Source organism: Corvus brachyrhynchos, unplaced genomic scaffold, assembly GCF_000691975.1.
Source record: "Corvus brachyrhynchos isolate BGI_N302 unplaced genomic scaffold, ASM69197v1 scaffold875, whole genome shotgun sequence".
Lineage (NCBI taxonomy): Eukaryota > Metazoa > Chordata > Aves > Passeriformes > Corvidae > Corvus > Corvus brachyrhynchos.
Window position 1 is genome coordinate 122,353 of NW_008238107.1, and position 27,451 is coordinate 149,803.

A 27,451-nucleotide genomic window follows, 5' to 3' on the forward strand; every position below is an offset into this window, starting at 1 on the left:
TGGGCTCTGGTTCTGCTGCACATTTCCCTGGTTGGGAGTGCTGGGCACCTGTGCTGGAGGTCCCCGCTGCTGCCATGGGACACAGGGGGGAGCTGGGATGTAAGGGTGCTCGATGGGTGGTGATAGCCAAGTTTGGGTGGGTGATGGTGGCCAGTGTTGGGTACGTGACAGTGGCCAAGACTGAGCAGAGGATGGTGCCCAGTGTTGGGTAGGTGATGGTGGCCAGCACTGCGTGGGGGCTGGCCCTCCATGTTAGGTGGGTGATGGTGGTCGACACTGAGGGAGTGACGGTGGCCAGTGTTGGGTGGTGAAAGTGGCCAACAGTGGGTGAGGGATGGTGGCCAACACTGGTTGGGTGTCGGTGGCCAATGTTGGGTGGTGATGTTGCCCAGCATTGGGTGGGTGATGGTGGCCAGCACTTGGGTGAATTATGGTGGCCAACACTGGTTGGGTGACAGTGGCCAACCTTGGGCCCTCGGCTTTGCTCCTGATGCATTCCCATCCCCGCAAGCGCTGGAGCTTCCGAGATGCTCCACCTTGGAGTTCGGGAGGAATTTGGAAGCTGACCCCGTGTCCCAGTGAGGTGTCTCCACCCCTTGGTGGCAGGGTGGGGCAGGGCTTTGCTGGTCCAGCAGCTGCTTGGGCAGGTGCCGGGGTGGCCGCAGCCCGGTGGCTGGGCCAGGAGCTGGTGCTGGAGCCACCCTGGGAACTCCTGGCAGGAACGTTCTCCGCCTGGGCTCCAACAGGTTCATTTGGTTTTGGGGTGGATCTGCCGGTTGCGTAAGGTCGGGAGACGCAGCTGCCACCTCCTTGCCTGGGTTCAAACCACTTCCCTTCTCCAGCTGGAAAACCGGGGGCCCCTGGAGGGCGGGAGAGGGTTTCCAGGTGGGATTGGGGCGTGCAGGACGAGCACTGCCCAAGGGGAGCATCCTGTTCCCTGTTCCCTGCACTGCAAACCCCCTGGGGCTGAAAATCCTGGAGCTTCAGCAATCCCTGACGAGATTCAGGAGGAAACACCGGGACATGCACCCAGACCCAGATTTACATATTTTCAGTGAAATAAAAAGCTGGGGGTGAAGAGTCTCGGAGCTGGAACTGGTTCCACAAACCTCTCACAACGAACAGGATAATCCAGAGTGCTGGATTTTGTTGGCAGTGTGGGGTTGGGGGGAAGTTTTGGGGCTTTTTATTTGTTTTAACAGTGGGATAAACCAGGATCCTCAATAGAGACAGCTCAACACCTCATTAAAATAGAAATTAAAAGCAATTAAGCAATTAAATTGTGTCGTTTTTACAATGAGGTAGGCCGGGAGCAGCTCTGCTGAGCACCGCACGCTGTGGAGGGGCTGCAGGCCAACAAGGACCCTCAGAAAACATCCCAGAATCCCTGGAAGGTTCCTCAGAGGAGGGATGTGATCCCCTGTCAAACCTGTGGGGCAGGGAACAGTCTTGACCCCACTGGGGAGTGGCCCAACACAGATATATCGGGATATTTCAGTCTCTGCAAATCCCAGTGTGTCCTGCCCAGCTCAACCCAACTCAGAGGGATCCAGAATGACTTAAAAACCCTTTCAGAAGATTTAAGAGGGTTTTAAAATCATCTTTATTGACATAAAATTAGTTTTAGAGCCCTGCCAAGCACTAATGCTCCCAGTTGTGAAACAGTTTGGACAGCTCACGTCACCCCTCCTCGAAGCAGGAGGTTGAAGCGGAGTGCATCTGAGGGTGTGCCTGGGAGCCTGGGTTTTTGTTGGAATTCAGTGAACTCAGCCCCTGGTGTCAGGCCGAAAATGACAGATTTAGCAGAAACAAGGGTTTCCCCCGAGGGTGTGACACAGCAGAGAGTTCATGGGGCTTTGTGATGAGTGACAGCAGGCCGCGGCCCAGGGAATTTGAGTTGGAGTTTGGCTCCAACACCAACAATGCTTTTGTTTTTCTTTGCTCTCTGGGGAGTGTTTGCAGGCAGGTCATGGTTGTGGCAAAGTGAGGAGGGCGTCCTTTCAAACCTGAAAACAATGAAGAGAATGAAACACCCCCCAAAAAAACGACACCTCCACTCCCCTGGCACCAACCAGCTCCCTGCACCATAAAAAGGGGGAACCCAGCCACTGCTCCCACACGGCTCAGCTCCGCTCACATCCCGAGTTCCAGCCTCAGCTCAGAATTTTGGGGACCCCTCACCATGTCTCGCCAGTCCTGCGGTCTCGGCAAGGGGTTCAGCTCCAGCTCCGTGTGTTTCGGGGGCAAGAACAAGGTTGCATTCGGCTCCGTGTCCCGTGGACGATGACGGGGATCCGGTGGCGCCGGTGCCTTTGGCAGCAGGAGCCTCTATTCCCTGGGGGGCAGTAAAAGCACCTCCCTGGGAGGATTTGGGGGGGCTGGTGGTGCCTGCAGAGGCTTCAGCGGCCAAGGAGGCTTTGGCTTTGGGGCCGGAGCAGGATTTGGGGGCGGCTATGGTGCAGGGAGCTTCGGTGGAGGCCTCGGCAGTGGCTTTGGTGGCTTTGGTGGAGGATTTGATGGTGGGATGGGGAGCCAGGGCTTCCCCGTGTGCCCCCCGGGCGGCATCAGGGAGGTGACCATCAACCAGAGCCTGCTGGCCCCCCTCAACCTGGAGATCGACCCCGAGATCCAGAAGGTTCGGACGCAGGAGCGGGAGGAGATCAAGAAACTCAATGATAAATTCGCCTCCTTCATCGACAAGGTTTGGAGGGGCTTCACCCTGGGATCGGGTCCTGGCTTCCCATGGCTCCGGAGGGTGGGAATGACCGGGAGATGCCCATCCAGTGCCACCCGGAGCTGGGAGTTGCCCAAATCACCATAAACTGAAGGAGCTTGGGGTTGTTTTTAAGGGGAAAATGGGCTACTTTAAGGGGAACATTGGGCTATTTTGAAGGAGAAGGTGAAATTTTTTGGGTGTTTGGGGCTATTTTTAGTGGGATTTTGGGTGATTTGGGCTACTTTTAAGGAGAAGATCGGATTTTGGGTCATTTGGGCTATTTTAAAGGAGAAGATGGGATTTTTTGGGGAATATTTTTAAGGAGACATTGAGATTTGGGGTGTTTTGGGCTATATTTAAGGAGAAGATGGGATATGCAGTGATTTAGGCTATTTTTAAGGAGATAATTGGACTTTTTGGGTGTTTTGGTATATTTTGAAGATGTTGGGACTTCTTTGGCTATTTTGAACAAGAAGATGCCAAACCCATGAAGTTCATTGTGTTTCTCCCATTTAGAGGGTCCAGAATTGTGGAGGGGAGGTGACCCCCTTGTGCTCAGTCACCCCATCCACTGTGGTCCTACCTGTCCTGTAGGACTGGGAGTTATCCCACAGTAAATGGGAATAAAATATGGAAAACACATGGGGAAAAATCAGTAAAAAGATGGGGTTTTGAGGGAAGAATCTGACTTTTCCCACCTGTTCAGGTCCGGTTCCTGGAGCAGCAGAACCGAGTCCTGGAGACCAAGTGGAAGCTGCTGCAGGAACAGGGGGGTGCAGGAACGGGGGGCAGGAACCTGGACCCTTTCTTTGAGACCTACATCAGCGGGCTGAGGAAGCAGTTGGATTGTCTCTCCAGTGAGAAGCACCAGCTGGAGACAGAGCTGAAGAGCTTCCAGGACATGGTGGAGGACTTCAAGACCAAGTAGGTTGTTTGGGGTGCCTGGTGGTGACTAAACAGAGAGAAAAACTCACTTCAAGCAGACAAAAAAATGGAAATATTGATACTAATTTCAATATTGATTTTTTTTTTGCAATGGTTAGAAAATGTAAAATGTTTTGGGGAAGGTGAGTTTGGATGAAAAGTGGTGCTTTCTCAGGGTATTTCTCAGCTTTTCTCAGACTTTCTCAATATATTGCTGGAATTGTGCTTCTCCCTGAAGGAGGATCCTCCACTGTTTGTCTTCCTCAGTTAAGAGTCAGTGACATTACGATTTAATGAATTAATCAGTTGCTAAACCCAACTCTAATTTCCTTGTGGATTTCCTCATGGATTCCCTCCCATAATATCCTTCAGGATTTGAGAATTTCTTTGGAAGGTTGACAGGAGGCTAAAAAAAGGAAAGGAAAAATTTTCCTGCTGTTATTTATTATAATACATAATTTACTGTAGTCTACAAATACAAAATTAAAAATGTGTCCAGTTGGAAAAAGTAGAACAAAGACTGGAGAAATGAATCCACTTGAGGAATTGCACAAAAGAGTGGGAAAGGAAGTCTGGGAGTCATTGGAATCAACAAGACCTGGGATCAACCAGAGGTTGCTGGGTGAAAATTGACTTTATATTTGGAAATGAGCACCTGAAAAATTTGGGTCCGTTTGGGATTTTGGGGTGTCCTGTGCAGGGCCAGGAGCTGAACTTGATGATCCCTGTAAGTCCCTTCCAAATCAGGAGATTCCATGATACCTGTGAGGAGCTGGAGGTTCTTGGATCTTGTGGAAGGAGCTTGGAGTGGCCGCAGGCACCGGGACTCACTTTAGCAGAGCCGGAATTCCTCTTTCCAGGCTTTCCTCACCCAGGCGCTGGAGATGCAGGAGCCAGGGCTTGTCCCGAAAGGCGAAGCGCAATTCCCTGTCCATAAATCTCCCTTGTGGCAGATCTATTTTTGCCGAGTTCATGAGTCTGAGGCCAACAATGTTCATTAGGCTGAGCCAGAGCCAAAACAAGCAGCCAGATTCCATCTCCCTCCTTCCCATCCACAGGTACGAGGAGGAGATCAACAAAAGGACAGCAGCTGAGAATGAATTCGTGCTCCTGAAGAAGGTCAAGTCCTTGTTTTTAACCTAAAGGGACTCCAGGAGAGCTGGAGAGGGACTTTGGACAGCGGCCTGGAGTGACAGAAGGGGGAATGGCTTCCCACTGCCAGAGGGCAGGGATAGATGGGATATTGGGAAGAAGTTCTTTCCTATGAGGAGGGTGAGGCCCTGGAATGGATTTCCCAGAGCAGCTGTGGCTGCCCCCATCCCTGGAATTTTCCAAGACCAGGTTGGACAGGGCTTGGAGCACCTTGGGATAGTGGAAGGTGTCCCTGCCCATGGAAGGGGGTGGAATTGCATTTAAGGTCCCTTCCAACCCAGACCATTCCATGATTCCATGAAATTTTAGATTAACCGGTGTGTGCCGGGCAGGTTTTCTCATCCCATCTCTGGTGCAGGACGTGGATGGAGTCTACATGGCCAAGGTGGAACTCCAAGGAAAATTGGATTCTCTGTCAGATGAGATCAACTTCCTCAAGTGTCTTTATGAGGCGGTGAGTACTCCGGGGACACTGGGATGGGAGAGGGTTGTGGCACCATAAGGAAGCTCTGGAAGGGATAAATCTGGGTTGGGCATCACCTGCAGGAGCTGTCCCAGATGCAGAAGACTGTGTCTGACACCTCAGTGGTTCTCTCCATGGACAACAACCGGAACCTGGACCTGGACAGCATCATTGCCGAGGTCAAGGCGCAGTATGAGGAGATCGCCAACCGGAGCCGGCTGGAGGCCGAGTCCTGGTACCGCTGCAAGGTGAATGTGGCACACGCTGCTGGGGTTCTCCAGTGTCCAGGGGGGTGGGAGAGCTACTGGTGGCAGCTCAGGCCATGGCAAGATCTGGGATGTCGCTGGTGCTGGTCCATCTAGAGCGGACCTGGCACAGACTTGCTCTCCTTGGCTTCCCTGCGCTGGTGTGGGAGCAACTGTGAGGTCACAATGGACCCAATGTTCTCCTGCTGCTTCATCCCACCAGTACGAGGAACTGCAGGCGACTGCGGGCAAGCACGGGGACAGCCTCAAGGACACCAAGACCGAGATCTCGGAGCTCAACCGCATGATCCAGAGGATCCGAGCTGAGATCGAGAGTGTGAAGAAGCAGGTGGGTGTTATGTTCTTTGAGTAATGAGGACGACCTCTTGGTCTTGCCCTTTAGAGCTTCCCTGAAGGGAAATAAGTGTGGTGGGAATTGCTGGGCATGGGAAGGACCTGGGAATAGCTGAGCCTGAGTTGCTCTGGTTGCCCAGAGAAGTTATGTATGCTCCATCCATGGAAGTGTCCAAGACCAGGTTGGACATGGCTTGGAGCAACCTGGGACAGTGGAAGGTGTCCCTGCTCATGCTCCAGGTCATCTTTAAGGTCCTGTCCAACCCAAACCATTCCACATTTCTCTGATCTGGGATCATGGTTTCATCTCCCACCCGCTGCCCCCACCCCATTCATCCTGCCCATGTCTTGCCCTCCAGTGCGAGACCCTTCAGACATCAATCGCGGACGCAGAGCAGCGTGGGGAGGTGGCTCTCAAGGATGCCAGGGACAAACTGACTGAGCTGGAGACAGCCCTGCAGAAAGCCAAGGCTGACCTGGCCCGGCAGCTCCGGGAATACCAGGAGCTCATGAACGTCAAGCTGGCCCTCGATGTGGAGATTGCGACCTACAGGAAGCTGCTCGAGGGCGAGGAGTGCAGGTGGGTGGGATATAGTGAGAATTCCAACGTATCCTGATCAATCAATGGGAAAAATGTGTTCCATCATCTTCATAAAACATTAATGGTGTTACCACAAGCTGCGGACCATGGTCCTGTGGCTGTGACAGTGGAGCAATCCTGACCACTCCAGATGCTCTGGCAGGATCTGATGCTCCATCTCTTTTCCTTGCAGGATGTCTGGAGAGTGCCAGAGCTCCATCAGCATCTGTAAGTACTGTTCCCACGGGAGCGTGGCGGGCTGGGATCAGTGCTCCCAAACTTCACGGTGGCATCAGAAGTAACCTGGTGCCTTTTGTTCCTCTCCGCAGCTGTGGTGGGCGGCAGCAACTCCGTGGGAGGTGGATACGGCAGCGGATTGTGCCTTGGAGGAGGAGGAATTGGCTTTGGAAGCGGGAAAGGCAGCTGCAACACGGGCGGTGCTGGTTTATGCTTCAGCCTGGGAGGGGGCGGATTTGGTGCCGGGGGTGGATTCGGCTCTGGAGGGGCTGGATTTGGCTCCCTGGGTGGGGGATCTAATTCGGTGGTGGTGGGGGGATCTGGCACCATCCTGAAGAACAGCAGCTCCACCAGTCGGAGGCCATAGGAAAGGGATCAACCCCCTTGGCCCCGGCACCCAGAGGAGAAAGGGAGCGAACTGCGCGATGACCCCCCAATGACCACCGAGTGATGGGCGCTGACGGCACCTTAAACCACCACCCAAACTGCGGGTGGGAGACAAACATGGCCAAACCCACCTGCTAAGGACTGAGATTCCCAAGAGCATCTGAGAACAGCTCAATCCCTCGTGCTCCCCTCCAGCTGCTGGACATCAGGGTGCCCAGGTCTCCTTCGGGAGCAGGACCTGCCCATTCATGGGGAGCCCCAAACCCAGCTGGGATGAGCCGCACCCTCCAAGCAAGAGGCACCTGACCACAGGCAGGAGCGGGGATGGATCTGAGTGCAGCTCCAAGTGCGGCGAGAAGCCTCAGCTTTTCTCAAGCTCTTGTGCTGGATCCAGGTTTAATCAGTGCCATGCATCAGCCACAGCTCGAGCTCTAAAACGGGAATTTCCTCCCGGTGCCTCGGCCCAGCTGAAGATGTGTCTCACCCAACTGACTTAATTTGCTTTTTCCCCCCGAGTTTCACTCGTGCTGTTGTAAAATGTTTATTTTTCCTTAGGGTTCACCTTTCGCTCGGAACCATGGGAACAATCGTGTGTGTTTGCTTAAGCCTTTCTCCTTGGCATGTGCCATCCCCCAATAAACAAGAGGCAGAAACCTGGTGTGGTTTTCTCCCTGACCAAAGAGTTTCGTGTTGTGACAAGTCTTGTCTCTGATGAGATCTGAAAATGTTTCCTGACTTTCTCTTGCCCTTTCAAGTCTGAATTTAAAGGAACTCGGGTGAAGGTGCAGCTGGGGCTCCTCTCACTTCTCTCTGTCTCCAAAAATGTGGGGGGTTTGTGAGTTTGGCAGGAATGAGGAGGGTCTCACCGGGGAGGTTGTTGGAACTTTGGGTGCAGTGACAGTGACACAGTCAGGGGAGTCTTGGTGACAGCCCTGGGAATGAGCCCGCTCCTGGCAGAGAGAAAGAGGCAGCCCCTGGATCCTCGTCTCTGTCCTGAGGGATCTCTGGATGTGGCAGAGACTGTTGTCCCCCCATGGTCCCCACCAGATCTGAGCAGACTTCGTGGATTTTAGCAGACTCTTCCTTTCCTCCTTCTCCTCCTAAGCCCTTTCCATGCTGGAGTTAGCCAATTTGGGCTGTCCCCCAGCTATCCCACCTCTCCCTGGCCACCGTCCCTGACCACACAACTGCCCACCCTGTCTTCCGAGGTGGCCCCAGGATGGCGGTGCCACAGCTGGAGCTCCCAGGTCACTCTTTGCACAACTCCAAGTGCTCTAGGAGCATCCTACCATGGTTGGTGTGGGAGAAGGAAGGGTGGTCATCACCCCTCCAAATAATTTGGAGCTAATTCCTCAGTATCCATGATTTTGGAGCCAGCCCTGCAGCTTTTCCTGCTGTCTGGACTCACCAGGGACCCATGGATTGCTCTTAAGGGATCTCCAAATGGTAACTGAGACCGTTGGAAGAGCAAAACCTTCCCCCCCGCTCCATCAGACCCTACCTGTCCCCAAAAGCAGAGTATTTCAATACATTTTGATGCCCAAACTCCTGCTGTGGTTTGACCTCTTGCTCAGGAGACCTTGAATCAAATCCCTGGCCAACCACAGACTGTGCTTGGGGTGACTCATCCCATTTCTCCCATGTTCCATTCTGAGCTGGTAAAGGCTGAAGACACCCAGTACCAGCAGCGACAGGCGGAATGCCACAGTGGAATGTCACAATGCTGCCAGCATGGGCTTGTCACTGCTTGGGTGGGGACACAGTTTGGGCGATGGTTAAACATTTGGGGAGTTGTAAAAGTGACCTGAAGTGGTGTTGAACGAAAAGGCATTGACCTCCCTTGGCATCACCCCAATCCTTCAGAGTCACCCCAATCCCTCAGAGTCACCCCAATCCAAACTGGATTCTGGTGGGAACTCCCGCCTAAGGAGAGACAAAGGGCTTCTCCAGGAGCACAAAGGCCATCGTTAAAACAAACATACACCCAAATCCCTCCCCTTTTGTTCCTGGGATGCACCAGCAGTTAGGGGAAAATTCTCCCAGGCCGGACACAGAGGTGACATAATTCCTGCTTTTTGCTGAAGGAGAGAAAACATTTTCTGTGGTCTGAAAATAGGATTGGATTCATCAGGGTTTGTCCCTGCCCAAGGCAGGGGATGGACCAAGATGAGCTTTAAGGTCCCTTCCAGCCCAAACTGTTCCATGATTCTGTGATTTCATGGTTTCCTCTCAGTTATTCAAGGCCTGTTTATTTTTACAGCATCATGGAACAGTTTGGGAGGGAAGTGACCTCTAAAGGTCATTTTCCTTCCCTGGGGGCTCCAGGAGGGCTGTAGAGGGACTAGGAAAGGGTCTGAAATGATGGGACAAGGGGTGATGGTATCCAGCTGGAAGAGGGCAGGATTAGATGGGCTATCAGGAAGGAATTCCTCCCTGTGAGGGTGGGCAGGCCCTGGAATGGATTTCCCAGAGCAGCTGTGGCTGCCCCATCCCTAAAAGGGCCCAAGGCCAGGTTGGACAAGGCTCGGAGTAGCCTGGGATAGAGGGAGGTGTCTCTGCCCATGGCAGGGGTGGGATGGGATGATCTTTCCACTCCTTTCCACCCAAACCATTTCACTTCTGCCCATCCTGTTTGAACCGAGAGGTGATGTCGATACCCAAATCCCAGCTCAATTTCCTAAGCTTGGCTGAGCCGTGGCCATGACTCACCGCCCTGCGTTATCTCTCCGCGGGCTCTTGGGGCTCCACCGTTTGCTGACTCGGGAACTCTCTTCCCCTGGATGATCTTTCCACTCCTTTCCACCCAAACCATTTCACTTCTGCCCATCCTGTTTGAACCGAGAGGTGATGTCGATACCCAAATCCCAGCTCAATTTCCTAAGCTTGGCTGAGCCGTGGCCATGACTCACCGCCCTGCGTTATCTCTCCGCGGGCTCTTGGGGCTCCACCGTTTGCTGACTCGGGAACTCTCTTCCCCTGGGAACGGGAGAACTTTCGGATCGTGTCATCCCGCCCACAGAAGGAGAAAACAATCCTAACAAAAATCCCCCAGGAAAATGTGACCAGGGGTTTGATAACGCTGAGGGAGCTGGGTCTTGCCTGGGCTGTTGGGGGACAGTGCCTCAGCCCCCATTTTTCTTGTCTGTGTACTGATTTCTTTTCTATTTTTTGATTTCTTGCCTAAAAATCCCTCTGTCCAACCCCCGCATTCCTTTGCTCCCACAGTGATGTTTTGATATTATATATATTTATTTTTTCAAAACTAGGACTTGATGACCTTGAAGGTCTTTTTTAGTCTTAATAATTCTGTGATCCTGTGATTTTTCTTAGCCTTATCTGCTGCCTCAATCCACCTCTTGAGTCCTCCCAGATCCACACAGGTCCGGGAGGTGGGATAAACACAGGGAATGTCATATTTTCCAGTGGAAATGCCAGTTGAGCTGCGCGTCCGGGTCCCAAGGCACTTTTGGAAAAGGGTGTCTGGGCGATATTTTTAGAGGTATTTAAATATCTGACGATACCAGAAGTTGCTGGTGTGGATTTTCCAGAAGCTCTTAATTAATGTGCGTCCTGTGGGAATTCCGAGACCTGCACCAGCTGGCTGCCAGCACAGTTAGACGCCTCCAGAGCTGTGGGTTTGGACTTCCCTATGTCCTAGGTGGCTTTAAAGTGTTGAAAAGCAATAAAAAAATTGAGTTTCTCTCTAAAAAAAATAGAAAATAAGACTAACTGTTATTTGATAAGCAAGGCAAAAGGGTGGATCTGTGATGATTTTTGGATTAAATGACTTACAGAGTCAACCCAAGTCATTCATGATTCTGTGAAGGGTGGTGCATGCCCAGTCCCTGGAAGTGTCCAAGGTCAGGTGGGACAGGGGCTCGGAGCCACCTGGGATAGTGGAAGGTGTCCGTGCCCATGGCAGGGGTGGAACGAGATGGGCTTTAAGGTCCTCTCCAACCCAAGCCATTCTGGAATTCTGTGACAGATCAAAGTCTGAATCCATCCTCAGCCTGGGATTGGAACTGGAGGATTCTGACAAACTCCTGCCTTTCTAAAATCTACATCTGCGAAAGATATATTTGCATATAAACACCAAAATAAGTGAAACAGCTGAAAAAAGTGGTGATTCCTCCAAGCCCTGTGCTCTCCTCATTTCCACATCTCTACAAATGAGTCGAGCTCTATTAATTGTATTTAAATTGTTCCAGGGCACATGATGTGGGCAGCAAGGTTTGGGATCCCTCCTCTCACTGCATTCCCGGGGCTGTCCCTCTGTCTGCCCGCACATCCCACCACGGCAGCTGTGCCTGGTGCCTCTACGGTCCTGAAGCCTTCAGAAAATCCTACACAGGTTTCCCAGATGGGGTATTTCCTCACCAGTGCTGAGATTATCTTGGCATGAAGACAGTGGGACATGCTTCAGTCCAACAATAAATGAATTTCCAGTGCCAGCACTGGCATTTCGTCACTGGTGAGGTTTTATTTATCAAAAAGGTGCAGAGCCTCATCAAACTGCAATTTGCTGAACCCTGTCTGTAGATTGAGAAACTCAATTCTCGGAGCCAAAGGCAATTTTCCAAGTAAAAAGAAGGCTGAGGGTGTAACTCAGGTGTGTTTTGTGAGTTGTGAAAGCTGGGCTACAACTTGGCATGAGCCACAGTACCTGCCTGCAATGGGGCTTTGGAGTGAGAGATTTAAAGATAAACACGAGCAGGGAAACAACCCCAGTGGATGAAAGGTGGAAAAAAATGCCTGGTGTATCCTAGGGAGGCTCTTGCTGCTCCACAAGGTGTAGTATTCCTTAGTCATGGAGTGCTGGGAGCCCCAGTTGGATCTTTTTTGCCTTTTCTCCTGTATTAGAGGGTGTGTTTCTGGGTAGGGTCAATGTTTGGCAAATTTGAGATGGAAATCTTTAGCCACGCCACGCTGATGAAGACAGGAGCTGTCTCCTCCTTCACGCCCATGCAGACCCATCCCACCTCCAAAAATACATAAAAGGGAGCATCTGCTGCCCTCCAGCCAGAGGGACCGACTTCCCTTCTTCCACCCACCTCCTCACCACAACCCCGCCGAGCTCCTCAGCTTCTCCATTCTTGGCTCTTTTGAGGATAACCAGCCATGTCTCGTCAGTCTGTCTGCAGGAGCTTCGGAGGGGGCAGCAGAAGGGGCCTCAGCTCCTGCTCTGCAATCGGTGGCGGCTTTGGAGGCGGCAGCCGGAGCAGGAGCGGCTACAGCTCGTACTCAGTGTCCAGAGGATTCGTAGGCGGAGGACGGTGCGGGGGCTTCGGCAGCCGGAGCCTCCACAACATGGGGGGCAGCACCAGGATGTCCATGGGCGGGTGTTACGGTGGCGGGTACGGGGGCAGGATGGGCGGCTTTGGCGGGAGCTACGGGGGCCTCGGCAGCTTTGGGGGTGGAATGGGTGGAGGAGGAGGAGGAATGTGTGGCTTTGGAGGGATGGGTGGAGGTGGAATGGGTGGTGGAGGAGGAATGGGTGGCTTCAGTGGAGGAATGGGTGGCTTTGGTGGCGGGATGGGTGGTGGAGGAATGGGTGGCTTTGGTGGCCCAGGCTTTGGCATGGGTGGCCCTGGGAGAGGTGGCCCCGGGATCCAGCCAGTGCAGATCGACACAACCCTCCTGCGTCCGGTCCATGTCGAGATCGATCCCCAGATCCAGCAAGTTAAAAACCAGGAGAAGGAGCAGATCAAGACCCTGAACAACCAGTTTGCCTCCTTCATCGACAAGGTGAGAGATTGTGCCTGATTAAGGTCAAAATTAGGAGGAACTTCCCAGCTGTGCAGAAATGTTCTTTTGGAGCTGAATCCCAGCAGGCAGAGAAGCTTGAGCAGAGCCTTTTCATTAAGGGAAGAGATGGGAATCTCTCCTGCACAGCAGATCAAAGCAATGTCTCCAGGGCTTTCATCTTCCCTGTTGCACCAAGCTCTACTCTGAGGTTACTCTTGCAAGCAGGTTCAACACCTCCAACCTCCGCAGGTTTCGGGCACAGATTCTCCCTCCTCCACCACTCTGCCCAAACACCTTCTCATTTAAGTATTAATTTATACATTTTTCTCTTTGTTTTCAAATCTCCAGGCTCTTAAATCTAGGCTAGAGATCACATTTCCACACTGTCTGCAGTGGGGATGGACTCGGAGGAAGGGCAATGTGTAAAAGCTCCTTTGAGTAGACAATTATTAGAAATTTCTTTTTTTCCCCAATTTTGCAGCTTAGGCACCAACAGAAATTAAAAAACCCCAGAGTTAATTGGTTCTCTCATCACCATGCAAATCCTTCTGAGTGATGCAAGAGATGTGTTGTGGGAGCTGTTCCTGTGTGATGGTGGGTCCTCCGTGTCTTGGCTGTAGGTCCGATTCCTGGAGCAGCAGAACAAGGTGCTCTCCACCAAGTGGGAGCTGCTCCAGCAGCAAGGGCCGTCGGGGCCAAGGAAGAACCTGGATGTGATCTTTGAGAATTACATCCAGAACCTGCGGAGGCAGCTGGACTCAATCCTGGCGCAGCGGGGGCAGCTGGAGTCAGAGCTGCAGAACATGCAGCAGTACGTCGAGGATTACAAAACCAAGTGAGTTGGAGCCAGGAGCAGCTCAAGCAGCCTTTTGGTCACTTTAATTTCCCCCAGCTGCTTTTTATTTTGATGATGGAGATAGTTTTTCAGCCTAAATATTTTAATTTAGTGTTTTTTCCCTTTTCGTTTGTTTCTCATGGCTCTAGGCAGGAAAATCAATGATCTCAGTTTGTACTTTTCCTCTCCATAGGTATGAGGAAGAGATCAACCGTCGCACAACAGCTGAGAACGAGTTCGTGGTGCTGAAGAAGGTGAGTCACAAGCACCACAAAACAATCCCTCAGTATCTGGCTTTACCTGTGCTTGAATGGGAACTGTGGAGTTTTTAAGATCTCCCAGCTGATATCTGGAATCCCTTATATTCAATTTGCATAATTGAATGAAACCACGACATTATCTATTTTTAATTATTTATATTTATGGTTATAGAATTATATATAAACATAATGATGTCCCAGTGAATAACACCAAACCCTCAGCATGGACAGTGATTCCCACAAGCCTGAAGGATTCCCAAGAGGAAACAAAACTATTTTCTGTGGGATCTTTCCTTTAGGATGTGGACAGTGCCTACATGACCAAAGTTGAGCTGGAAGCCAAGGTGGGAGCTCTGACAGACGAAATCAACTTCCTGAGGTGCATCTATGAGGAGGTAGGAGCTCTCCCTTCTCCAGGGAGGCTGGAATTGCAACGAGGAGGCCAAACGTTGAGGTTGGCCGGGGTGTGCGGGTGCATGTAGGCTTGAGATGGTCCCTCCGACTCATGTCTTGGTTGCAGGAGCTGTCTCAGATGCAGACGATCAGCCGGGACCTGTCTGTGGTGGTGTCCATGGACAACAACCGGCACCTGGACCTGGACAGCATCATTGCGGAGGTCCGGCGCCAGTATGAGCAGATTGCCCAGAGCAGCCGGGCCGAGGCCGAGGCCTGGTACCAGAGCCAGGTGAGTTGGGACGCAGTCAGGCTCCTGGGTGTGGCTTGGTGATTTACAATAATTTATGGTTGGGCGAGACACCTCTTGAAGCTAACGGGGCTGGAGCTCGTGGTGCAAGGAAGTTCCAGAGGGATTGAGCTGCTTTTGAGGTATCTGACTCACTGTTCCCAATACGTCCCAAGTTCATTGAGGTGCATGGCACTAACCTCTCAATAAAAATGGCCCAAAATGCACTTTAATGAGAAAATTCAGCCCAAAGTGGCTTTTCAGAAGCCAAGAGATTCTTTTTAGTGTCACCAAGATCCATTTCAAAGCTCAAACCCCATGACTGAGTCCCAGAATCACACTGAACATTGAGCTGGGCATGCACCGGCAGCGCAGTGGGTCCTCATAGCATCACCTGAGCCTTGAAACTGGGGACAAACCTCCTTGAGGCACCAGGAATGTGTTAGTGATGGGTCGTTCTGTCTTGGTGCCATCAGTACGAGCAGCTCCAGAGCACGGCCGGCCGGCACGGGGACAACCTCCGCAACACCAAGATTGAGATCCAGGAGCTGACGAGGAACATTCAGAGGCTGCGGGCTGAGATTGAGAATGTGAAGAAGCAGGTAGGGGTTGGTTGGTGTGTTGGGGATGAGATCGAGGACATGAAGAAAGGAAGGGGCTGGTTGGTGTCTCAGGAGAAGATGGCAGCAAGTTGGATCACAAATGACCATGAGTGGGGCAGAAACCTTCTATCACCCCAAATTCATTTCATGCAGATGTTTATTTTCCTCCTGATTTCTCCTCTTGGGGCTCTGAGGACTGATCATCAGGGACAAGATGAGGTCTGAGAAAGCTCCTGTTGTGCTCCCCAGAACCAGCAGCTGCAGGCAGCCATTGCTGAGGCTGAGGAGAGGGGCGAGATGGCCCTCAAAGATGCCAGGTTGAAGTTGGAGGAGCTGGAGAGCGCCCTGCAGAAGGACAAGGAGGAGCTGGCTCGCCTGCTGAAGGAGTACCAGGAGCTGCTGAATGTCAAGATCGCGCTGGACGTTGAGATTGCCATGTACAGGAAGCTGCTGGAGGGGGAGGAGAACAGGTAAAACACCTGAGCTCTCATTGGGTGTTGTAATCTACACCAGACACCCGCAATATTGACTGTAATCCCAAACCAATTCTTTGGGCTAACGGGGCGGACCTTGAGATTGATGCTGTGTGGAATATTCTGGGGGTCAGGACCCAAAACTGGCTCCCTAGAGGCGGCAGAGCTGCTGCCCCATCGCTGTCACTGCTGAGTTTTTAATGAACCTCAAATTTGGAGAAACCTCATTGTAGAGAGGAATTGCCAACCCCTCCCCTCCTCCAATTTTTTCCAAAGTAGCTTAGGAGGGTGAACCAGGAAAATGATTTGACAGTGTAAACACAGTTTAAAGTTTTTACAATCGCTCTTTTATTGGGTAATTAAAATGTCCAATTTCCTTCCCAGGCTGTGCAACGATGGCATGTCCAATGTCAACGTCTGTAAGTATCGGCCTCGGGGCCCTTCAGAAGTAGCATAAGACTCTGTTTTTTCAGAGACAGAGCCTGAGACTGGGCAAAATGGGAACATAACGTGTGCTTCTCTTCCAGCTGTGGTGGGCAGAACCACTATCTCTGGAGGCAGAGGAAGCATGGGAGGAGGATTCGGAGGCAGCGGCATGGGAGGAGGATTCGGAGGCGGCAGCTGTGGAATGGGAGGAGGATTTGGAGGCGGCAGCGGCATGGGAGGAGGAATGGGAGGAGGAGGCATCTGCGGAGGAGGCAGCAGCTTTGGAGGAGGCAGCATGGGTGGCAGCTGCGGGATGGGGGGAGGAATGTACACTGGGGGCTTCTCCTCTGGAAGCGGAAGGATGTGTGGCTCTGGCGGGGGATCGTCCTCCGTGCGGAGATGCGTCACCACCACCTCGGTCAAATCTTCGGGAGTGAGATTCTGAGCCCCGAAGGTTGACAAGGAAAGAAGCATCTCCTCTCTCCTCCCGGCAGCAGCCCAGCCTCCCGAAGCCCAGCTCCGGTGTCCTGCAATGGGATGAACTGTGTTCCTCCCACCCAACTCGTCCCAGCTCCTGGTCCCACCTGGGGGTTTGGTGGCGATGCCGTGGGTGTCCTGGCACCGGTAGCTGCCTGGCAGGAGGGGCCGCTCTGCCTTCCTCGCTGTGTTGTACATTTCTTGTGGCAAACGTGTATAAAAACCCTCTTTCCTCCTCGCTCCTCCTGTTCTGTGTCCCTGGGATGCTTCTCTGTGTGTCCTTCCCATTATTCCCTTTGAAGTCCTTTGGGGTCAGGGTGGGTGTGGGGCAAGCGGGACTCGTCCCCTGGGGAGGCGGCATCTCAGCAGGTGGCCAGAGGGATGAGCTGGCCCAGGGTGGAGCTTCTGGGCAGCTTTGCTCACTTGGCAGCCCCAGGAGTGCTGCCAACAGGAGCTTCCCTGGAGCTCCAGCTTCCTCTCCACTTGTCCCTGCTCTCGGTGACATCTGGGACACCTCAAACACATCTGGACTATTCCTAAGGAGAACAAAATTGCCCTTCAGTGCCTGGCTCCCATGACACAGTCTGAGATGTCCTGTCCCCACCTTCCCCCCTCCTCTGTGGGCTGCCCTCCTTCCTTGGGATGTTGCCATTCCCAATAAATTGCAGAGAATATTCCTGACGTCGCTGTGTTGCTGCTTTGGGAGCTGCTCTGGGCAGGGTGGGAGGGGATGTCGTTCTTCTGCCCGTCCCTGTGTTTTGAGGGAACAGATCAGGGTGGGGATGGATCAGGGCAGGTGCCCCAGCTCAGAAGATGCTCTTGACTCTCACCTGGAGGCACAAGCCTGTATCCACAATGGTGGGGGCCTGGATCCTCCAGCCAAACAATGAGAAATAAGAGCCCAGGCTGGAGACCTGGAATCACTGAATAATGGAACGGTTTGGGTTGAAAGGGACCTTAAGGATCATCCCATTCCAACCCCTTGCCATGAACAGGGACACCTTCCACTAGTCGGGAGGTGTCCCACCCCTTGGACCAGCCAATGCAATTAAGCTGCTGCTTCTGAGGTTCCTTTCGGATCATCTCCAGGTGCAGGAGACTTTGACCTGTGTTAGGGGAAGGAGATGGCACCAGTGTTGCTGTGGGCTGTGGTGGGAGGGCAGGTGAATAGGGATCAGGATGTTGGCCAAACACCTGCAGCTGGCTGCAGTCAGCCACAAACTCATCTGCCCTGGGATGAGCCATGATTCCAGTCGTGGGAACGTGATGGGCTGGGAAGGTGTGATTCATCCCCAGCTGTGAGCTCAGGTACCATCCTCTCCCTGAGAGACCGATTAATTCCCCAGTGGCTCATCCCTGCTCCAAGAGCAGGGGGGAGAAATTTGGAGGAGCTCAGGAGGGGGTTTGGGAGGGAAGTCTGGAGTGTTTGATCTGAGTTGTGCTGTGGTTCCTCCACCACCCGGAGAGATCAAAGAGGCAGAAAACGCTGTCAGTGGTGGTTCAGGAGTCCCACAACAGCCTCTGGGAGTTGCTGATGTTCCCAGAGTGGGCCAGGAAGCTGCAGACTGAAGAAGAGGTCCAGGAAAGGCAACAGGCTTCTTGGAAGTGAGAATTCTCCTGTTGGAAGCCCAGCAGGAGGGTGCCAGGATTGGGGAACATGGCTGGGTTTGGCCCAAAGAGCAGATGCTGAGAAGGCTCTGAGAAGCTGGTGTGCCAGGAGCACTTTGAGGTTTGGCTTGGGGCAAGAGTCACCTGTTTTGGTGCTTACTCACTTGTTTCGGTGCTTAATTTTTAGTGTTTCTTCTCAGCTTTAAAATCCAGAACACAGCTTTGTAGCACCATTGTGAGGAGTTGTTGCAACACCTCCTCTGTGTGAGATCCATGACGGAAGCTCTTGGCTGGGTCAGATGCGAAGCTGGAGCGTGGCTCAGTCTCCATCCACGTTTTCTGCCGAGCTCACATTTTCCCTGGTGTTGATCTTACAGTGTTCAACTCCTTGTGTAAGAGATCTGAGGATCGGCTTGGTGTTGAGTCTCACCTGGAGGAGGCTCAGGTGACTCCAGGTTTGGGATAATCTGCACATCTTGTCTGAAGACGTCAGAGTGACTCAATCTGGGTGTCTTATCTGCAGGAGCTGAGTGTGGTCAGCACCCAGGCATCTGGCTGACTTTGCAGATCTTCCTCCTCGTTGTGGAACCTCCTTGTGGGATGTTCCAGTGAAGTCCTGGTGCCTTCATGCAATGGGTTTGGCAGTTGGGAGGGAGGCCAGGAGAAGGGATGGTCTGTTTTCTCCACCTCCACCCGAGCCCCTCTGCAGCTCCCCCGGGCTGCTCACCATGAGCGAGTGTGCTGGGCATGGGATGGTCTGGAGAATGTAAATCTCCATCTGGGAGATGACCATGGAGAAACCAGCCCATCTTGATTGCAGCTGCTTTTGGAAGGGAGGGTGTCCCCTCCAGGCTGTGGGGATGCTGTTCCTTCTCCTGCTGAAGGACCACACCCCTGGGTAACCTTTGGCCAACCACTGGTCCCCCTCAAAGCTTAATAACCTTGTCCCTCAAGGGTGGGATAACCATTGGTCAGCTCTTACCTGAGTCCATTGGGGGTGGGAATAACCCTTGGACAAGTGTTTTCTGAGTCCCCTCACGGGTGGGACAACCCTTGGCCAGCTCTTGCCTGAATCCCTCGGGAAGGGGATAACTCTTGATCAGCCAGGAGTTGGGAGCGGGAGAACTCTTGTTCATGTGTTACCGAGTCCCCAAGTGCGGCATAACCCTTGGCCAGCTCTTACTGGGTCCCTCAAGAGTGGGATAACGCTTGGCCAGATGCTGACTCCTTCAAGGGTAATGTTCTCCCCTCCCTCACACCCTGTTCCATGCAGACCATGGGGCTCAGTACCCCCATCCCACTGACAGTCAGGGACATTTTTGTTTCTGATGCCTTGTGATACTTTCAAATTTTCACATTTATTTGCCCAGATCTCATTGGAGACTGAAAATTCCTTCTGAAGGTCTGTGCTCATACTTAGGTCTTTTGAATGGCCTTAAATTCATATTTTAAATATTTTCAAGGGCTAGAATGTGCATTTTCTGTCATTTTTTCATTTATTGTGCTGTTTTCTAGGAAAATGTGAACATTTTCTATTTAATTCATTAAATTATTTAGGTATTTAATTGATAATATCCAGGTAGATAAAACCTTCAGAATGCCTCTTAACTAGTATTTACAGACTTGACTTCCTTTTAAATTAGAACCTACTTTTTTTTTGGAACACACTGATATTATTTGTATTTTCTGTAATTAATTAAAATTTCATTTCCATGCAACACAGAAAGAAGGGTTTATTTCAGAGACATCCTATCAAACACATTTCTAAACTGCATTCCTAAACCACATTCCTTTCCCAATAGATTATTTGGAAGCAAAAGGTTATACTGTGCCTTGGGGGTTGTAACAGCTCCATTTCTCAGCAGGTTTTTCCATGTCAGTCATCTCATTTTTGGGAAAAAAACAGGTAAATCAGAGGTCGTGGGATTCACCAGAGCAGAAGGAATCCCTCACCACTTCGAATTGTTCATCTGTCGCTCCTCTTCCGTCGTGTTTGTCTGTCTGTCCCTGACATCATCACCGAAGGGTTCCCGAAGTGCCGCTTCATTGTTCCCCAAGCTGTCATTCCCTGTCACCCTCAGAACACTGAGGAGTGTGAGATGATTCCAGTCACCTTCTTCCCTCTGCTTCAGCATCATCCAAAGCCCCAGCTGGTTGTCCCAGATTTGGGGAGTTGCAAGAGGAGGGAATTTAGTCCACAGGCAGAAGACACTCCCGTCATTGTAGTGACACCACATGCTCCACGGAGATGTTTTTCCTCTGTAGCAGGGGAATATGCTGAGTCTTCTCAAATTTTAGTGTTGTGAATTCCCATTCAGGATTGGGAAACTTCTCCTGAAATGCCAAAGGCAATTTAACATATAAAAAGGGGATTTAGGGTGTGTGTGAGGAATTGTGAAAGCCATATTATAGCTGGGATGTCATCAAAACGTTGCCTTTCTGCGGAGCTTTGATAGGGAGATCTCTATCTGGAATTATTGGGAGCCATTAATGAGGGCTGGTTATCCAATGAGGGGCTGCAGAAAAGGAGATTATGGGCAAAATTGATTTCCAAGATGTCATAAAGATATGGGAGTCCACTTAGTCATGGAGACCTGCCTCTATGCTCTCGTTTTATTCACCTCTAGATTACAGGGCGTGTTTCGGGGCAGCCCCAAATATGGCAAAGCTCATGGAGAATCTGTCAACAACCCTGTGCTGATGAAAATACTAAATTGCTTTCCACCTTCACGCCCAAGCTGTCCCAGCCCACCTCCAGCAGTGGATAAAAGGGAATGCCCAGAGCTGTTGGAGCCAGAGAAGATTGCAGACTTCTCTCTGCTCTCATCAACTCCGTTGATCTTTCTGCTCTTCTGGATTTTGATTCTGCTTGGAAAAAAACAGCCATGTCTCGTCAGTCTGTCTGCAGGAGCTTTGCAGTCGGGGGGAGAAAGGGATTCAGCTCCTGCTCTGCCGTCGGTGGTGGATTTGGAGGTGGTGGCGGCCGGAGCAGGATCAGCTACAGCTCGTACTCCTCATCCCGGGGAGGAGGAGGAGGAGGAGGACACTGTGGAGGGGTCAGCAGCCGGCGCCTTCATAGCATGGGTGGCAGCAGAAGGATCGCCATGGGCGGATGCTACGGCGGTGGTGGATACGGCGGCAGGATGGGTGGCTTTGGTGGAGGAATGAGCTGTGGAGGGATGGGTGGTGGTGGAATGGGTGGCGGAGGAATGGGAATGGGTGGCTTTGGTGGTGGAATGGGCGGTGGGATGGGGGGGGGAATGGGCGGCTTTAGCGGTCCAGGCTTCCCCGGAGGGACGGAATGGGCGGTGGGGGAGGAATGGGTGGCTTTGGTGGTGGAATGGGCGGTGGGGGAATGGGTGGAATGGGCGGCTTTAGCGGTCCAGGCTTCCCTGGAGGCATCCAACCAGTGCAAGTTGACCCCAACCTTCTGCGTCCGGTCCACGTTGAGATTGACCCCCAGATCCAGCAAGTCAAAAACCAGGAGAAGGAGCAGATCAAGACCCTGAACAACCAGTTTGCCTCCTTCATCGACAAGGTGAGAGTTTAGGACTGGGTTTTTTTGGAGGTGGCATGTCAAACAACTTCCCTGGGGTGTGGAATGGGAATTTTTTCACTTACCACCAGCTGTTGGAGTTGTCAGACCAATGTCTCAGCATCAAGTTGTAATTAGTCAGGTTTTATTAAGTAGCACTGAACAATAGAGGAGGTTTTGTGCTAATGGAAGATTAAAGAGAGTATCTGCAGGATATTCTGGGGAATTCTCTTGCCAAGGCATTTCTGCATCCCCATTTCAGGTGATTCAGGGCAAAGTCATCATTGTAAATTTAATTGTCCTAAGAGTTCTCATTGCTGGAATTTGCTTTTTGACGAGACTTTCTTCTCAAAGCCTGCTTCTAGAAACTTCAGAACATTAAACCCCTTTCCAACACTCTTGGATTATTTTCATTTCAAATAGAAGCTGCAGAAATAGAGAATCCCTCCCAAGAGAATCCATAGGCAGTTAGGGAATAAAAAATTAATCTTTCTTGACTTCAGTGCTGGAAAGATGATGGCAAAGTTCAACCCTGATGCTATGGAAAACTGGGATGATGTTTTTTACTGGCAACATCTTTTTGTCCCCAAGGGAGAAGTTCAGAATGACTCAAAACTTAATTGTCTAATAATAAATAAATTAAATAGTGGTTCTCATGCACTTCAGGAGCTTGGCTGTCTGAATGAGACATAGGTGGGGAATGACTCCTTGGGCTCCCAAAACTCCCAGCAGTGGGGTGTCTCCCTGGGGAATGTTTCACACACCCTTTGTTGGCTGTAGGTCCGATTCCTGGAGCAGCAGAACAAGGTGCTCTCCACCAAGTGGGAGCTGCTCCAGCAGCAAGGGCCGTCGGGGCCAAGGAAGAACCTGGATGTGATCTTTGAGAATTACATCCAGAACCTGCGGAGGAGGCTGGAGTCTCTGCTGGGGCAGCGGGGGCAGCTGGAGTCGGAGCTGCAGAACATGCGGCAGTACGTGGAGGAGTTCAAAACCAAGTGAGTGCGGGGACGGATGGGGAGGGAGTGGCCGGGAGAGTGGAGCTGGTGCGGAGACCCCGCGGGTGGAGTGACCAGGGGTCTGAGAGTCTCACCTTGCCCTGCCCCCACCACAGGTATGAGGAGGAGATCAACCGTCGCACGGCTGCTGAGAACGAGTTTGTGGTGCTGAAGAAGGTGAGTCTGGAGGCACTGGCACGGATGGGGTGTGCGGGGACAGGAGGCCTTGGGTGCCACCAGCTTTCTGGGATGGGAGGAAGCCAATGTCCATCAGTGGGGTCTTTCCTTTAGGATGTGGACAGTGCCTACATGACCAAAGTTGAGCTGGAAGCCAAGGTGGGAGCTTTGACTGACGAAATCAACTTCCTGAGGTGCATCTATGAGGAGGTAGGAGCGCTCCCTTCCCTTGGGTGAAGTTTTAATGAGGGTGTGGTGGCCAAAGACACTGAGGTTGGACTGGGCGTCTTTGCGGGTTTGATCTGGAGAGGTTGCCTGGAGCTGCTGTTCGTCTCTCCTGTCATCAAATGGTGCCTCTGACTCATGTCTTGGTTGCAGGAGCTGTCTCAGATGCAGACGATCAGCCGGGACCTGTCTGTGGTGGTGTCCATGGACAACAACCGGCACCTGGACCTGGACAGCATCATTGAGGAGGTCCGGCGCCAGTATGAGCAGATTGCCCAGAGCAGCCGGGCCGAGGCTGAGGCCTGGTACCAGAGCCGGGTGAGTTGGGAATGGGTTGAGGCTCCTGGGACAGCCCCTGCTGTTTGAACCACCGGAGCTCTTGGACAGTTGTGTCACTGATGGGTGTCTTTGTCCCCACGTCTCCAGTATGAAGAGCTTCAGAACACTGCTGGAAAACACGGGGACAGCCTCCGCAACACCAAGATTGAGATCCAGGAGCTGACCAGGAATGTCCAGAGGCTGCGGGCTGAGATTGAGAACGTGAAGAAGCAGGTAAGGGACCATCAGCACCTCATGGGGTAAGAGTTGTGGGCTGGGTCAGGATAGGGCTGGGAGGTGAGAGGGAAAGCAGCCATGAAAATTCGTGTCCTTTGGAGGAGATGGATTATTTCTGTCTGTTTTCCCTCCAGTTTATGCCATGAGGATGCTCCAGCTGAGGGTGGGCAGAAAGGATCTCACACACTGGTTTTCTCTCCACAGAACCAGCAGCTGCAGTCAGCCATCGCTGAGGCTGAGGAGAGGGGCGAGATGGCCCTCAAGGATGCCAGGAGGAAGCTGTACGAGCTCGAATGTGCCCTGAACAAGGACAAGGAGGAGCTGGCTCGACTGCTGAAGGAGTACCAGGAGCTGCTGAACACCAAGATTGCTCTGGACGTTGAGATTGCCATGTACAGGAAGCTGCTGGAGGGGGAGGAGAACAGGTACTTAATTGGCATCTATTTGACTAAATTCTGGACAGATTATAAGACATGCAGGTAAACCCCTTGAATCCACACTAAAGATTGATTTTGTGTCATTCACACTCTAATTCCCAAATATATATTAATTCTATCAAGCATAAACATACTTAAGTAGGTTTTCCATCTTAAAAGAATGGTAAAGTTTGCTCATTTATTTAAAGAGTAATTGGAAAACTCTGGAAAAAAAAATTGAATAGGTTGCTAATTTTTTTTAAGAATAATTGAGAAATAGAAACTTCTACAAAAAAGGGAAATTCTCAGCTGCTGAGCCGTGCACTTCCCAGAGGATTAACTGCTCCCATTTTCCCTCACAGGCTGTGCAACGACAGCATGTCCAACGTCAATGTCTGTAAGTATCGGCCTCGGGGCCCTTCAGAAGTGGTAGAACTTGTTCTTTTGGGCAACAGGTGAGTAACTTGTGCTTCTCTTCCAGCTGTGATGGGCAGGACCACTGTCTCTGGAGGCAGAGGAAGCATGGGAGGAGGATTCGGAGGCAGCGGCATGGGAGGAGGATTCGGAGGCGGCAGCTGTGGAATGGGAGGAGGATTTGGAGGCGGCAGCGGCATGGGAGGAGGAATGGGAGGAGGAGGCATCTGCGGAGGAGGCAGCAGCTTTGGAGGAGGCAGCATGGGTGGCAGCTGCGGGATGGGGGGAGGAATGTACACTGGGGGCTTCTCCTCTGGAAGCGGAAGGATGTGTGGCTCTGGCGGGGGATCGTCCTCCGTGCGGAGATGCGTCACCACCACCTCGGTCAAATCTTCGGGAGTGAGATTCTGAGCCCCGAAGGTTGACAAGGAAAGAAGCATCTCCTCTCTCCTCCCGGCAGCAGCCCAGCCTCCCGAAGCCCAGCTCCGGTGTCCTGCAATGGGATGAACTGTGTTCCTCCCACCCAACTCGTCCCAGCTCCTGGTCCCACCTGGGGGTTTGGTGGCGATGCCGTGGGTGTCCTGGCACCGGTAGCTGCCTGGCAGGAGGGGCCGCTCTGCCTTCCTCGCTGTGTTGTACATTTCTTGTGGCAAACGTGTATAAAAACCCTCTTTCCTCCTCGCTCCTCCTGTTCCGTGTCCCCACCTCCCTTCCCCTGTGTGTGTGTCCTGCCCTCATCCCCAGGATGTTGCCATTCCCAATAAATTGCAGAGAACATTCACGAAGTTGTTGTGTCGCTGCTTCGGGAGCCACTCTGGAGGGTGGTTTGTGCTTTGGGGAAGTAGCTTGTTGGAAAGCTGGGGGTCACTCTCTGCTCAGTGTGCCACACCTGTGCTTTGATGGAACCGAACAGGTGGGGAGGGATCAGGGCAGGCATCCCAGCTCAGGAGATGACTTTGACTCTCACCTGAAGGCACAAGTCCAGATGGTGGGTGCTGGATGCTCAGTTCACACAACGCTTGGTAACTGTGAGCCAGCAGAAGACCAAACAGAGGAATACAGGAGCCTGCTCAATTTTTAGGCATCTCCTGACGTAGTGAATCACCCAGTTCATCCCTGGAATCCTGTAGAGTTATTCCCACAGCAGATTTCTGCAATCGTTGGGTCTTGAAACCTCCAGCGCAGTGGGGTCCAGCACCTTCCCAGCCACTGAACAAATACAGGCTGCCCTGTCCCAATTCGTTGGGCTCAGATTTAGGCACACAAAGGTACTCAGTGCCCACATCACATCTCTCCATGTGGGAACACTTCAATTCCTGAAGCTCTAGGAAAGGAATTTTCTCAATCCCTCTTGGATTCTGGAAGCTCTGCAAAGGGTCTGCCGAAACCCATGTCCTGGGATTTAGGCAGGAACATTCCCAGTGCCTCGTGGCCAGACCAGTAGAGACCAACAGAGGCTGATTGATGATGAGAATCAGCAGTGGCAGGTGGGAGCAGACACTGGATTTCTCATCTGAGTCTCCTGCTCTGAGTGGTTTTCAGGATGTGATGAGGGGGTGGCAGGGTAGGAGCCCCTTGGGTGGGAGAGCAGGTGAACATGGATAAGAATGGATCAGGATATTGGTCAAGCACCTGCCTCTGGTGCACACCTGGGCTGTGGCCAGGTGGGATGCACAGCTGGGCACCCAGAGAGCACTGGGAGTACCGGAGAGCCATGTACCATCCCTGATTCCAGCCGTGGGAAGACGATGGGCTGGGAAGGTGTGATTCATCCCCAGCTGTGAGCTCAGGTACCATCCTCTCCCTGAGAGACCGATTAATTCCCCAGTGGCTCATCCCTGCTCCAAGAGCAGGGGGGAGAAATTTGGAGGAGCTCAGGAGGGGGTTTGGGAGGGAAGTCTGGAGTGTTTGATCTGAGTTGTGCTGTGGTTCCTCCACCACCCGGAGAGATCAAAGAGGCAGAAAACGCTGTCAGTGGTGGTTCAGGAGTCCCACAACAGCCTCTGGGAGTTGCTGATGTTCCCAGAGTGGGCCAGGAAGCTGCAGACTGAAGAAGAGGTCCAGGAAAGGCAGTGGGCTCTTGGAAAAGGGAATTCTCCCTGCTTTGAAGGGTGCTGGAGCTGGGATTGTGGCTACGTTTGGCCCAAATAAAGATGCTGAGTAAGCAATGCCTGTGTAAAGCTGGTGTTGTGCCAGGAGCACTTTGAGGTTTGGCTTGGGGCAAGAGTCACCTGTTTTGGTGCTTAATCACCTGTTTCGGTGCTTAATTTTAAGAGTCTGTTTCTTCTAAAGTTTACAGTGAACTTTACACGGCGTTGTAGCGCTGCTGTGAGGAGTCATTGCGACACCTTCTCCATGCTCTTGGCTGGGTCAGATGTGAAGCTGGAGCGTGGCTCGGTCTCCATCCACGTTTTCTGCCAAGCTCACATTTTCCCGGTGTCGAAGATTCTGCTGTGCGCAGCTCCTTGCGCAAGAGATCTGAGGGCACGGCTGGAGCCCAGCTGCCTTCTGAGTTTTACGTGGAGGAGGCTCAGGTGACTCCAGGTTTGGAATAATCTGCACATCTTGTCTGAAGACGTCAGAGTGACTCAATCTGGGTGTCTTATCTGCAGGAGCTGAGTGTGGTCAGCACCCAGGCATCTGGCTGACTTTGCAGATCTTCCTCCTCGTTGTGGAACCTCCTTGTGGGATGTTCCAGTGAAGTCCTGGTGCCTTCATGCAATGGGTTTGGCAGTTGGGAGGGAGGCCAGGAGAAGGGATGGTCTGTTTTCTCCACCTCCACCCGAGCCCCTCTGCAGCTCCCCCGGGCTGCTCACCATGAGCGAGTGTGCTGGGCATGGGATGGTCTGGAGAATGTAAATCTCCATCTGGGAGATGACCATGGAGAAACCAGCCCATCTTGATTGCAGCTGCTTTTGGAAGGGAGGGTGTCCCCTCCAGGCTGTGGGGATGCTGTTCCTTCTCCTGC

The 27,451-nt window shown here is 52.3% G+C and overlaps 3 protein-coding genes across 3 annotated transcripts; all 3 read left to right on the forward strand.

Annotated features, from left to right (window-relative positions):
• The first annotated feature begins 205 nt into the window (after positions 1–205).
• Positions 206–8,352, forward strand: LOC103614962 (keratin, type II cytoskeletal 4). The gene is given in 9 exon segments (XM_008632963.2): positions 206–2,701; positions 3,423–3,640; positions 4,699–4,759; positions 5,151–5,246; positions 5,339–5,503; positions 5,724–5,849; positions 6,214–6,434; positions 6,628–6,662; positions 6,764–8,352. Coding segments are annotated over 9 exon segments (1,716 nt in total). The 5' UTR covers positions 206–2,182; the 3' UTR covers positions 7,039–8,352.
• Positions 8,353–12,060: 3,708 nt separating this feature from the next.
• On the forward strand, positions 12,061–17,239 carry LOC103614943 (keratin, type II cytoskeletal 6C). Its single transcript, XM_008632944.2, has 9 exons — positions 12,061–12,803; positions 13,424–13,638; positions 13,832–13,892; positions 14,198–14,293; positions 14,419–14,583; positions 15,057–15,182; positions 15,432–15,652; positions 16,040–16,074; positions 16,183–17,239. Exons 1-9 carry the CDS (start codon positions 12,177–12,179, stop codon positions 16,524–16,526), a joined length of 1,890 nt encoding a protein of 629 aa, XP_008631166.1. The 5' UTR covers positions 12,061–12,176; the 3' UTR covers positions 16,527–17,239.
• Positions 17,240–20,944: 3,705 nt separating this feature from the next.
• On the forward strand, positions 20,945–25,264 carry LOC103614945 (keratin, type II cytoskeletal 3-like). The gene is given in 10 exon segments (XM_017733364.1): positions 20,945–21,460; positions 21,463–21,704; positions 22,482–22,696; positions 22,813–22,873; positions 22,988–23,083; positions 23,252–23,416; positions 23,525–23,650; positions 23,858–24,078; positions 24,432–24,466; positions 24,551–25,264. Coding segments are annotated over 10 exon segments (1,914 nt in total). The 5' UTR covers positions 20,945–21,051; the 3' UTR covers positions 24,895–25,264.
• The last annotated feature ends 2,187 nt before the right edge of the window (positions 25,265–27,451 follow it).